Source organism: Pseudorca crassidens, chromosome 4, assembly GCF_039906515.1.
Source record: "Pseudorca crassidens isolate mPseCra1 chromosome 4, mPseCra1.hap1, whole genome shotgun sequence".
Lineage (NCBI taxonomy): Eukaryota > Metazoa > Chordata > Mammalia > Artiodactyla > Delphinidae > Pseudorca > Pseudorca crassidens.
The window spans coordinates 62,573,362-62,587,339 of record NC_090299.1 but is presented as its reverse complement, the minus strand read 5'-3'; the positions used below and the strand labels follow the sequence as shown (position 1 = coordinate 62,587,339).

Sequence of the window (13,978 nt, the reverse complement as noted above, 5' to 3'; positions counted from 1 at the left end):
GACACTGCATTTTTTAGAAACTGAATGTCTGTGGCAACCCTGAATTGTCAGATGATAGTTAGCATTTTTTAGCAATCAAGGTATTTTTAGGTAAGGTATGTATGTCTCTTTTAGACATAATGCTATGGCACACTTAAAAGACTACATTATAGTGTCTATACTATAGGGTAAACATAACTTTTATGTGTGCACTGGGAAATGACAACATTTGTGTGATTCGCCTTATTGCAATATTCTTCTTATTGTGCTGGTCTGGAACCCTAACCCATAATATCTCTGAGGTCTGCCTGTATTTCTTTAGGGGACACAAGAAGGATGAGAGAGAGTCCTCCTGTGACACCAGATTGAGTGACAGCAAATGACAAGGCACAGATCATCACAGGTGTGACCAGTGGGATAGAGGTACCTCTAAAACCACACCATGCTGAGGTAGGGTGGAAACCTACACTTCAGTTGCAGACAGGGAAAACTGATCCGCTGGAAACAGTGATAGGCATTGCCATTTGAGCTTCTCAACCAGGGAACTTTAAAATCAGGGGATGATTTTGACTTGAGATCTCACTTCACCTCTTCTTCCACCAAATGTGCTTTTGCTACAGATGAAACTCGAGCCAGGATCTAGCTTTACGTTGGGGGTGGGCCTTACCTTCGTGTCTGCCGGGAGAATCGCAGGCTTTCTGCGGGGTGGCCACTCGAAGGAAGATCTGCTGCCTCCACGAGTGTCTCCGTGTCTTTACGGGGGTCCCGCTGGCGTCACCAAGATGGCTGGCTTTGGACTCAAAGTCCCTAAAATTAGAAGACAATTGATTTATGACTGGTGAGGAGATATAAGCAGGTATTTTAGCTTGACTTTTTTTTGTTTTTTAAACAGAGCACTAAATTATAAATTATCTTTGTACCAGCAAACATAACTAGATAATCACAGGCATCAAATCAAACTCGCAGTGGGGCAACACTCCCACAGGACTGCTTTCTGACAGGGTGCTTTTTATGGAAAGAGTCAGGGTACATGTCCTTAATTTATTTTTATGGTAAAAGATATTAAGAACTACACTCCATGGATCTTGGCTTCCAATTGGGCCTCTCTTGGTGCCACTTCAGAAAAGAGAGACGGCCTAAAGGGGGCGCTGTCACCCAGGCCACAATCTCCCCTAGTCTGTGTGAGGGGAGATTTTCTCAGCATAGGCCTGCGTCTCCAAGGATCATCACAAAAAAAAAAAAAAAACCGTTAAATTACACAGAACCAGCAAGGGCAATAATTATGCAGTCACTTGCTAATAATGACTTTTACCATCTGTATGTTTTAAACTGCAAAATAAAGTATAGTTTTCAATATACATAAACACAATCACTGATTTCCTTTCTATTCACGGGACAACTTGGGGAACCCCTTGTAACTTACACTTGAATATATACCAACAACTGAACAATCATCTGAACTTGGAGATCAAACATCCTGACTGATTTACTGGCAGCCATATATGCTCATTATCCAGAAACACTTCTATCATTTAGAGACAATGGTTAAGACTTTCTTTAATTTACTGAAAATAACCATGTATTAATAAACTAATCCTAGTCAAAACTGGATAACATGTTGACTCCACATTTTTTTCAATCACATCATCAGTAAGAAAAATTATAAGAAAGAAGATACAATAGATCTAGCGAAAATGATTTTTTAAATGGCAAAAGTACAGATGAAAAATCCCTATATGTCTAACAATCAACACTTCTACCCAGACTTGATATATCTAAATTAAACTCTACCTTTTTGTGTTCATAAAGTCAGAGGTGTTATTTTCATCTACAGGAGCCAGAAATTTTAGAAAATTTGGCACAGAGGAAGAAGAATGAAGTTTTTTCCGCAGGGCATTACGGTAGGAGATGCTGAGAGTGTGGTTGAAAAAAAGAGTTTAGGATAAAGAAACACAAACACACAAAGTATAAAACATAACCTTCAAAACAGAAGAAACATTTTATAGTTCTAAGGCTAAGAAAATTAAAGCAGGTAAGAAATCAAAAATAGTTTACAAATGAGATTTAACTTTCATTTCAGTCAATAAAATTCTATTATTTTAAATGAATGGAATCAATGAACTAATTAACAAACATCAGTCCAGTTACATAAGATGAATAAATTCTAAAGATGTGCTGTGCACCATTGTGCCTGCAGTTACAACACTCTGCCCATAGTTAGTCATACCGTGAACACGCAAAAAATGTGTTAAGAGGGTAGATCTCATGTAAAGCATTCTGACCAAAGTAAAAACAAAACCACAACAATAAAAAATTCAGTCCATCATCCAAAATGACTCCTTCCTTCCAAAGTAGAAAAATAATTTTCCTAAATTAATGAGGAAGTTTCTGATATGGCACAAATCGCAATGTATATGATCAAGCACATTGCTGTTAACGTGTGTGTGGGGGTGTGTGTGTGTGTGTGTGTGTGTGTACACTAGGGCAGGGGAATGTGAAAATAAGTATATAAAAAATAATTTGCCATCAAGACTGTTTTCATAATAATTTTGAGGGAATTAATCAACAGTAAAATTAAGTAGATTCAAATGATAGACTGAAAATAGGAAAACCAAAACCAGACAAGCACACACACACACACACACACGCACACACACACAAGCGGTGGCCCCGGGGTCCTTGTGTGGACATTCAGCACACTCTCTCTGCGTGAGCATCCCAGGAAGACGAACGACACTGAACTTGCCATGCGGGTGGCTCACCTCTTTGGCACGGCATTGCCACTCTGTTCTCCACTTGGGTTATGTTTGAGGTACTTAAAGAAATTGGGCGAGGAGGCGGAGGGGGTAAGACGAGGTGGAGGAGCAGCTGAGGACTGACCTGAGCCACCTTCAGACTCGCCGACAGGGGGATGATTCCCACTAAATAGCAATTAGAGAGAAAGCAGGGGAGTTAAAGGCGGGGACGGAACCGCGCAGGAAACGCAGAGGACACACGGAGGAAACAGGAACTGTCACAGTTAGAGGGTGCTCTCCTCTTCTGCGCCCCAATTCCTGCTGGCAAAGGCAGCTCTCAGTCAAGAGGGCACCGTGCAAGGTCCCTCTTGATCACTTCCCACATGCCTATGTGCGCAAGAGACCCGTTTCCTCTACTCCTTTTTTAGGATCTGACGGGGGGAAAATTTTTTTTAATTAAAACAAAAGCAAAGGAAAGCAAAACAAAATCCAGAGTTTTAGAAATACATCTCTCGTCAAAATGAACAATAACCTGCCTTGAATGTCCAAGTCTCATTTCCTGTGCATAAGTGAGCAGAGAGTTCATGAGGGGGGAGCAAAGCCAAAGAGGCATGCTGGGGGACGGAGGAGGAGGGGGGACAGTACCGCGCCCCCTCATCACCCACGCCCCACAGGACCCTTTAGGAAGCTGCATTCTTAGGGGAGAAGGGAAATGGACTGTCAGGGACTTCTCATTTCCTGCCACCTCTGGCTTGTGTGAAACAGTGGGCTTATTAGCAAGAGGACTAGAAATCTCCAGACAGGAAAAGTTCCATTATCACTAAAGTGCCAGAAAAAGAGGGGTGGGAGCCAGTGGAGAGGCAGAATAAAAGGAGTGTGCGCACAGGCTTTTAAGAAACATGACAAGAACCCACAAAGCCTCAAACAAACTATGCTTGTCTCCAAAACATCACAGAATTGAACATTAGCTTCTGAAGCATGTCCTGCTTTGGGATCACAATTATCCAGCCAAATTCCAAAGAACCATCATAACTATTTTCAATGGCATACAGAAAACAGAGCTGAGCGGCTCTACTAGCTCGTCTGAGATTGCTAGCACGTGTCACTGCTTCACCAGCAACACCTCCAACACCCACCCCCGTGTGGACTCTCCCTCATCTGTGCAGGGCCTGCACCGAGACACACATCCTGGCTTCTGTTGTCACCAAAATCAGGCAGCAGCTGCACACAGGTGTGGCCTACTTCAGCCTTCTAAGGTGAGGAGTTTTAAAGTATTTTAAAGTGATTTTTAAACATACCTCTGTGTCAATTCATGGTCTCTGACACTCGGAGTCAAATTAATTGCCAAGGGACCCCAGAAGGAAGCAGGAGAGCTTCTACTACTGTACTGCTTCCCCAGCTCTATAGCCAGGAAACCCCAACTGCTCACTAGAGCCCAATTATTAAAATTAGTAAGTCTTGTTCGAAGAATCCAGAACTCTCACATTGGAGGAGATTTTAGAGACCACCTGTTGTGTCATACAGTGTCAACTGTGTCATACAGTGAAGTGAAGCAACTTTGCCCGGGTCACGGCCGGCTTGGGACAGAGCTAGGACAGAGGCCCCGGCATCACTGCGCCTCTAGCCAGGGCCTCCAAACGAGCAGACTCACCTGACCGCTCACTCACTACTTCCCTCCAGGCCAGCGGCAGAGTTCACGGTCGGGGCTGCCTCTCACTGTGTAAGGAGGGACCATTCTGCATCTTAAGGGCCATTTCTGCTCGTCTTACCTGCTTCCTCACCGTACTTGCACTTGAACAGGTAACAAGTATCTCTTACAACTACGTATTTCCCAAGGGAGGAAGACGGGAGGAACACATTGCTTCGAGTTTTACCTTTTTAAGCCAAGAGTGAAACCTGACTCAGGTTTCTCTTTTCACCCAACAGACATGCCTGGGATGCACATACCTGGTTAGTAACAGATATGCCCCAGCCATTTATACAACAAATCTACATTTTCAACAAATCTTACTTTCGTTCATGAGGCGTCTCTGTGCTCACTGAGTGATACCTCACAAGTTTCCTTTGCGAGACCCCTGGAGATCCCTGTGCCTGCTGCAGAGGCTGCTGGCATTCCACGGGGACGTGACTCAGAGTGTTGGCACGCCTCCTGAAGCCCTGCTGGGGTGACAGCAGGGCTGGCTCTTCTGCGGCGTGGCTCTCTGAATCACTGGACAGGTCATCCGAGGAGCCCAGGAGTCTGAAGGAGCTCTCAGAGATGGGAAAGGCCTCCTTTTCACACACAGACGGCTCCTGGCAGCAGACAGACAGCAGATCAGACACATGGCAAGGCACTTGTGGGATTTACACATCTCTAATTCCAGCGGCAGGAAAACATTTCAAAACGTAGGCACATCTTCTGATCACAGTGCCCTCTAGAGACCACCAAAAGTATAAGACGATAAAGGCCCACTAAATGCCTGCTCCTCCGAGACAAAACGTTAGCGTGCAGGACAAATGGGGAAACTGTCCAAGTGCAAGTGTGAAGGACATAAATTATAACAAGTAACTGCCGTAAGCAAAGCTGAAATAGTTCTCTTTCTAGAAAAGAGAGCTGTTTACTACTGCCTATAACAAGTATAGCGAGTGCCGTGTAACTTGTCTGCACAGTTTAAACAAATCAAGTTCTTTATCTTGGCCAAGTGTGTTCATACATGTGATACCCACATTTTATGGCTCTCTCTGAATGTGATCTAATGTTTGGATTTAACTTGGTAATCTTGAGTGTTAAAAATTACATCCTATATTATTCTTAGATATGGAAAATCTCTCTCTAGGCACTTACTGCCATGATTCAGGGCAAATCACTTAACTTCTTTCTGCACCTCAATTTCCTCATCTGTAAAAGGGTATAGTGAAAATTTATCTCACCAGGTTTCAGAATTAAGCAAGATAATACAACTAAAAGTACTTGTCTGCTGTTACATGTTGTATAAATATAAGTTATTGTCTTATTAGGCACTCAGTGAATTTCCTGAGTGGGTACTCAAACATTTGTTGAGAATCATGACAATATTTTAATATCGTAGGCTCTCAAGATGCATACTTTTTCAAAGGAATGAACTACCACCACTCATGCTTAGCACTGCATGCCCAGGACGTGGTAGGGGCCAATATATTTTTCTCAAATCAAAAAATATAAAATAACTGATGTGTAAAACACTGATGACTAATAAGAACCTGCTGTATTAAAAAAAAAATATATATATATATATATATATATATATATATATATATATATATATATATATAAGAAAAAGTGTACCAGCTTGTCCCTGCTGAAATTACTAGAAGGGATGAATAAATCAACATGAAAAGAGCAAAAAGGAATGACTGCATCTAATAATGGTGGACTGGAAAATCTAAATTCCACCTGTTCATTTGACCTGCAGTTGAGTGTCTCTTAGATGATAGGTATTAAGGATTTCAATTAAAAAAATTAAATTTATGTTTATTGAGGAGAAAGGTTATATACACTTAATTTTGTAGGAATTAGATTTTAAAAGCTTAATTCCCAACACATTATGAAATGTTAAACAGTAACTTAAATTTTTCATTCTTCAGGACTCTACAGTTACCAAGATTCTTTTAATTTAAGGATTTAAAAATGTGTTTAAGACAATTCATCAAGCAATCTCCATCACGCAAACCTATTCATCTCAACTCTCATTAACGTCCTTCCAAATTATGTGGAAGAGCTAACCCTCAGCTTCATCTAACACCTGAAAGGGCCACTGGATGTTCAGCTTCTTTGCTTCCAGACGATCAATTTACTGGAAGAGATCCAATTACATAAAAGCACACTTTTAACAACAGTTTCTCAACGTCAGGATGAACAAACGACATAAAGAATAACATAGAGCCACACACATAATACACACAAATAGGTTCTGAAAAGCTGCATTTCCCTTAGAATTACCCTAGAAATTCAAACCATGTGTATATTCCTAGATCTGTGATTTGAAGAAGAATAAAAAACAAGCAATAAGACTTACTGGAAAAGTCACTTGAGTGACATGAATTTCTTCACAGCACCTTTACTGGAACTAATCTCGAACGCCCTCTTCCCTGTCCACTTCCACGGGTGCAATTCCTATACTTTCTCCAAGATTTATCAAAAGCACTACTGCTCCCCTCTCCAAGCTTTCTCTGGTTCCACTGACCAAAAATAGCTCCCCTTCCTCTTGCTCCTGTGACAGCTAAGCTACCATGGCTCTTATTTGAACTCAGGCTCACAGCTACTCTACTCGATGCTGGTGTATCTGTCGCCTCTCCTACCAGATGAGTTCCTTCCTGCAGGGTAGAAGCTGTCTTTTTCATCTGTATCCAACAGATAAAAAAAACCCAAAACATTTCCAAACTTCAAATGAATTGTGGGTAGAATCAGTATGGAGGAGATGAATTTAAATAGACCACTAGATTCTAACTTAGAAAATCATATTCAGGGCATTCCCTGGTGGTCCAGTGGTTAGGACTCCACACTTCCACTGCCTAGGGCGTGGGTTCAATCCCTGGTTAGGGAACTAAGATCCCGCAAGCCACAGAGCACAGACGCCCCCCCCTCCAAAAAAATAAAATCATATTCAGAAGACTGGGGTCTAGGGACTTGCTCCCCTAAGTGGGTCCACAGACCAGCGGCATCAACATCACCTTGGAGCTTGTCAGAAATTGGCCATTTCAGGAATCACCCCAGGCCTGCTGAATCAGAATCTGCATTTTAACCAGATCCCATTAAAGATGCACCTTAGAAATTGAGAAAGCGCTCAACTGAGGCAGTGTTTCTCAAACTATACGCTGTAACACATTGGTAGGCAGTGATATCAATTTCGTGGTCTGCCACAAACTTTTTAAAGCAATAGCAAATACCAGTATGTGTCACATGTGTACAGTAAATATCATTTTGTGAAATCTTATTTTCATTTTATCTGTGAGCATGTAGGTATGTGTGTTTCTGAACTAGTTTGCAATGTTAAATGTGTAAATTACTGTTGGTTATGGTCTAAAACCTTTGAAAGCCACATGCCCAGGAGGAAGCACAGAAGAACTTTGATTCCTGTGGTAAGGAGCTGGCCTCCACAACAACTCCCCCTCTTTCCATCCCAGGGCACTCTGACATCCCCAGCACAAAACCCGAAATCCACTTTTCTGGTGGGTAAAAAGTTGAACTAACTAGGTTTAAGTACGCTTATATATTTAGAAAGCAAGAAATTAAAACAAGGACATAGACACAGGTCTGCTACCAAAAGGAACTGCTGGCTTGCTCACTATCACAAAGCTGTGCTGGTGGCAGACACGAGGGGTGAGGCTTATTTATAAAAATAGTGATGTTTAATTATAATCATAGAGTCAGGCAGAGGACAGAGTAAGTTTCAGGAATTTAAGTTGCATACTTCTCATAATTCGTAAACCCACGTTTGAGGTTTTCCCCATTATTTTTAATATTTCATTTAGATTTCACTGGAAAACCTACTAAAGAAAGAAATCCATTGATCACTTGTGATTAATTAGATCTCAGTGGCCTGAAATGGTGCTTTTTCCTCTTTGCTTACGGAACAGCCCTCTGTTTTGGTATGTACAACTTTTTGGCTAGAGTAGGACTGCACAACCAGCTCTCCCCCTGCATTATCAAGTCCAGAAGCACCAAATTTCTCATGATTGGAGCTATGAGGCTTCTTTTGTTCCTTTTGATAGGCCCAGTATATAGGAGATGAGCAAGACCCATTTGCTGGTTTCTTCAGGGTGTCATATAAAAAAAAAAAAACGTGCTTACTTTGCTGGTGTTACTTAATGTGCTAGACACGGAGCTGTCCAGATCCAGACTGGCGGAGTGCTCCTGGAGGCCTCTGGCTTTATTACCCTACGGAAAGAAAAGCAGTCAAGTTATGACCCCTGAGGCTTTTGCAAAGGCATCTGCTAGAAGCAACCTGGTCTATTTAAATAAGTTCAGGAAAAATGCATCTACTGGGAAACTCTGCTGAGCACATATGTGCATGAAGACAATCAACATTCGTCTTTTTTTTTTTTTTTTTAACCAAACTAAATGTTCCAAAGCACCTTGTGGGTTAGTCATTTGGCAGGGATGATGGGCAGAAGAGACAACACGTCTAGAAGAAAAGCAAGCGCTGAGGTGCGCACACTCAACAACAGAGTCCCCCCTCTGAGTCACACAGTGTCATGACCCGCCAGCCTACGACACACAAACCACAATCTCTCGGTCTGGGAGCTCTCAAAGGCAGCCCCACCCCAACTCTGGTTTTGTAAATGAACTGCTTTTAATTATCTGTAAGGCTGCTGTGAAATTCTCAGAAACACCTCCATACAAAATAAAATTTATAACCAAAAAAAAATGTTTCAAAAGGAGTGGTTCATGAAATAAAAGAGAACTATAAGAAGATACTGCAAGCTCCAGAAAGGTGTGAAACTTTGAGAGAAAAGAGAACTTTTATTTCTTAGTGTAAAAGGTATTTACACTCACGCTGGGGTTGGCGTGGGGCGGGGGGGGGAGCAGGGGTTGGTAGTAATTTCTTAAAGAACTCCCAGATCAGTACATACGTATACTCTGTTCTTCCTATAGAGCTGCAGGCCACAAACTTTTTCCGTAAAGGGCCAGATAATAAATCTCTTATGCTTTGTGGACCATATGGTATCCGTGGCAAGTACTCAACTCTGCAGAAAAGCAGCCTTAGACAATAGGTGAATGAACTGATGTGGCTGTGTTTCAATAAAACTCTATTTACAAAAACAGGAGGTGAATGGTATTTGACCCAAGGACCACAGTTTGCAGATCCTGCTATAAACAGCTTCAGACACATAACAATAGCAGCTAATGATAAAAATTTTTTTTATAATGTAATCAATTTTTTTTTTTTTATTTATTTAAATTTATTTATTTATTTATGTATTTTATTTTTGGCTGCACTGGGTCTTCGTTGCTGCACGCAGGCTTTCCCTAGTTGCGACGAGCGGGGGCTACTCTTCATTGCGATGCTCAGGTTTCTCATTGCGGTGGCTTCTCTTGTTGGGGAGCACAGGCTCTAGGCGCGTGGGCTTCAGTAGTTGTGGCTCGCCACCTCAGTCGTTGTGGTTCGCAGGCTCTAGAGCGCAGGCTCAGTAGTTGTGGCGCACGGGCTTATTAGTTGCTCCCCGGCATGTGGGATCTTCCCGGACCAGGGCTCGAACCCATGTCCCCTGTACTGGCAGGCAGATTCTTAACCATTGCGCCACTAGGGAAGTCCCACGATAACAATTTTTAAACTGTACCTAGTGACACTAGGGAGAATGGAACCCACACCTTGGTGTATCTAATCCATGCTCTTTACAGGGACTGGCCAACAAATAACATTCTTTTGGGAGACAAAAATTCCATACAATACAACAGAGTAGAGAACACTTTTTAACCCGGACCAAGTTAAAAACTGAATTTTCAGTGTAGATAACATTTTTCTAACACTGAGAAGACACCAAAAAAGGTCTCACCCTTCTAAACTGTATGATGAACACTGATGGAACGAAAGCAAAGAACTGAATTTCATGCTCTCTCAAAAACAGTGATTTAACTTAAACTAGGAGGAATTATGCCACTTACCCGGGACAAAATACTTTCTAAAGACTCCGTTAAAGATCTCTTCGCTTTGTTTTTCAGCATATCTAGCCTAAATCGAGTGGCACTAGATGGTAATTCACTTCCAATATTCTCTGCTGCAATCTGTGATGCCTAAAAAGTGAAACAATGGAAAATTAAGTCACTTAGATCTTCCTTCCCTCCTTCTTTCCTTCCTTTTTAAAGGACCGAAAAATCTCTAGAATGCATCTTTTTGACCTCAGGTCATTTTTTCTGTGACCTCTTCTCATCTGCTCCTTGGTGACATGACTGCAAGTCCAGGAAATAATTTTGCCTCAAAGAGTTGCTTTGCCTACTCCAAACAAAATAAGGGAAGTGCTTAGAAACTAATCAGTTAACAAAGCAGTTTAGAGCTTGGGCTCTGCGGCTGGATCAGAGACATGTCATTCACTAGCTGTGGCCTTGAGCAAGTTTCTTACTTTCTCTGAGCCACAATTTCGTCTTCTGTAAATTGAGATCAACCTCACGATCTAACCATAGTGCTATGTTGTGAGATTAAAACACGTAAAGCATGTAAAACATTGGGCACAGCTTCTGGTACAAAGGTAGCTATGATTAGCTTTTCAAAGTAAAGTAACAACTTACTTTTGGGGGCATTTCAGAGGGTGAGACAAAATAAATCTAATCAACTGAAGAATCCATCCTCTCTGCCTACACTAATCCCTTCATCCCCTACTACAGAATCCTGTCTTTTTCCTCTCTCCCACCTATTGTTTCCATCATCCCATTCATTCTCCTCTGCAACCAACTCTCTCCCTTAACTGATGGGAACATGAAACTGACAACATAAAAGTTTGTTTGCCAATCACAAAATGAAGTTTAATGTTACTTATTAACAAAGAGGTATGCTTAAAAAAAATACAAAAAACCTCTACTCTAGATTAAATTGTTTCTTCTATGGATTCTTACCTGAATGCTTTCTGCTAGATGATGATTTTGTTAGAAAAATACTCAACCACATCCTCCATTACTTTAAACACCAACTATTCTTTGTTGTTGTTACGTATGTCAAGCATACAGAAAAATGTGCAGATTAATACAATAAATGCCTTCATACCACCTCCAGCTTTGGCCAAGTTAACATTGTGCAGGTGTTGAGAAGAACAGTGATGAGCACAGGCTGTGGCAGTCACTCAACAAATACTGACTAAGTCATGTAGCATGGGTGGATGCCTTACTAGTTGCAGTTTGGTCCTGTGCAATCATTTACCAAGAGTAAGAGCCTATCCAGACTGGAGTCAGCCTCTAGAGGAAAGGGAATTACCCACAAAGAACTCTCAGGGGCCTGCATTTGACTCAATACCAGTTCACTCACGAAGTTAAGAAACTGTAGACCTGCTTTCAAACTCATAACCAAAGTTTTCCTAAAAAAGAAGCACTTTTAACTGTTCTGATATATACAGAAAATACTGGCTAAAAGACTGGTAGAACGTAGTAGATCCTACATAGAAAGAACAAAAACTGCACTTGTGTTTTTCTTTTTATAAACCAGGCCATAAGAATCTCTATATACTTAATTCAATGCTGCTTCTGCTCTCCTCTACCACCTAAAAAGGTTCTTTTCTATGTCTATCACTGTAATTCAAATGCAGTCTGAAAATAATTCACATTTAGAAAATAATTCACGTTTAGAAAATAATTTGCATTTAGAAAATAACACACTCCTTGTTTATTTTAAACTAAGCATCTAGAAGTTTCTCCTTTGAAGATGATGCTGGTTCTTGGATAAGTTTCTAGTGTGGGGCTCTAGAGTGAATTTGTACTGCAGTCCTCACATTGCCCATCCCAAGACAGATGGGTAAACTCTAAGCATGAACGTTTGGTGCCAAGTTTTAAATTCTGAAGCTACTATGAAGTTCTCAGTTCAGAACCCATCACAATGTCACAATGTATCCACCATCAGCCTTATTCAGAATAACCAGCACCTAGAAATAGCTAAGGTGCCCATCAAAAGGAGAATGGAGAAACAAACTGTGTTATTGACACAATGGAATAAAAAGGAACATAATTACTGATTTATGAAGCAACAAGGACGAATATCAAAAACAGTATCAAAAACATTATGCTAAGCAAAAGAAGCCAGAACTAAAAGAGAACATACTGTATGATTCCATTTATAGAAAGTTCTAAAACAGGCAAAACTAATCTGTGGTAGAAAAAAAGAATCAAAACAGTGGTTGCCTGGGGGAGGGAGGGAGTGAGGACTGACGGGGTATGGGGGTACTCTCTGGCATGATGGAGATGTTCTATACCTTGATACGGGTCTGGGTTACCTAAATATACGAAATCCTCAAAACTCAACAAATGGTACACTCAAGATTTGTGCAACTTACTATATGTAAATGTTATCTCCAAAAAATTGTAAATAAATATCAAATTCTAATTAATGATATGCACACTGAAGTGTTTAGGGATCAAGAGTACTAGTATCAGAAACTTACTCTGAAAAACATCAAAAATAAGGTGGACTAATAGATGGATAGCTATATGGGAAAGCAAACATAACAAAACGTTTAAAATGGTTTCACCCAGATTGTGGGTATGTGAGTGTTCACTGTGTGATTCTTTCAACTTTTTGGTATGTTTGAAATTTTCTGTAATAAAATGTCAGAAAAAAAAAAAAAGAAAGAAAAACTTATCTACTGGATAATGGACCCAGACAAATCGATGAGTGGTTTACATAACATTAGATTTTGTTAGTTAATCATTATGCCCTTTAGGAGCTTAAGATAATGTCCTTGGACCTCAGACACGTGGGCTCCACACTCTCTAGCAAACGACTTGACCTCTGTTCCTCATGTCCTTGTCTCTAACATGGGTATTATACCACCTATCTCAAAAAAGTTGTTGTAGAAAAAAATGGAATAATTCATGTAGAGAATTAAAACTATACCTAGTACATGGGAAACGTTCAATCAGTGGCAGTTGATTTAATATTATTAATTTTTGTACCAGCTCAGTGAATACAAGCAGAAATGATATGTCCACTGATTCAAACATGATACTCTCTAAACTTTATTAATTTATAGGTCCTTGCCCAAACTGAATCCTTTCCCATAAGATCAAAGGATTCATTCAGTTTGTTTTCTACTTTACGGAACGATTCCTCCGACAGGTATCCAACACTAACACTTCAGTCTGAAAAGCATGTACAGTGTGGCATCACCACAGCTCTGAGAAGTACAGCCCTGAGACTGTGCTCATTGTCTTCCATCTACATTTTTTTTTTTTTTTTTTTTTGCGGTACACGGGCCTCTCACTGTTGCAGCCTCTCCCGTTGCAGAGCACAGGCTCTGGATGCGCAGGCTCAGCGGCCATGGCTCACGGGCCGAGCCGCTCCGCGGCATGTGGGATCTTCCCGGACCGGGGCACGAACCCATGTCCCCTGCATCGGCAGGCGGACTCTCAACCACTGCGCCACCAGGGAAGCCCTTCCATCTACTTTTGAAGGCTGGTGGACGCAGACCACAATTCTACCTCTCTCTAGGTCAAGTCAAAACACATTTTCAAAGGTTACAGGAATTTTTAGGAGCAATAAGAACATAATGAAGTCCATGTGGTTAAATTATCTGGTAGCAGAAAGTGAGAGCAGGAATCTATTGGT

The 13,978-nt window shown here is 41.1% G+C and overlaps 1 protein-coding gene across 9 annotated transcripts in view; it reads right to left on the bottom strand.

Annotated features, from left to right (window-relative positions):
* Positions 1–13,978, bottom strand: part of TBC1D1 (TBC1 domain family member 1) — a 227,292-nt gene that overhangs the window by 70,069 nt on the left and 143,245 nt on the right. For 5 of the 9 annotated variants that reach the window (XR_010942955.1, XM_067735709.1, XM_067735710.1 and 2 more), the window contains 6 exons: positions 10,339–10,467; positions 8,524–8,610; positions 4,726–5,006; positions 2,742–2,900; positions 1,771–1,890; positions 647–786 (listed from right to left, as the gene is read on the bottom strand). Coding sequence is in view for 8 of the 9 variants with exons in the window: in XM_067735709.1 (XP_067591810.1) it covers positions 647–786; positions 1,771–1,890; positions 2,742–2,900; positions 4,726–5,006; positions 8,524–8,610; positions 10,339–10,467 (916 nt within the window). In the remaining variant the exon portion in view is untranslated. The remainder of the gene's footprint in view (positions 1–646; positions 787–1,770; positions 1,891–2,741; positions 2,901–4,725; positions 5,007–8,523; positions 8,611–10,338; positions 10,468–13,978) is intronic. The other 4 variants (XM_067735711.1, XM_067735712.1, XM_067735716.1 and 1 more) reach the window with 4 other exon arrangements.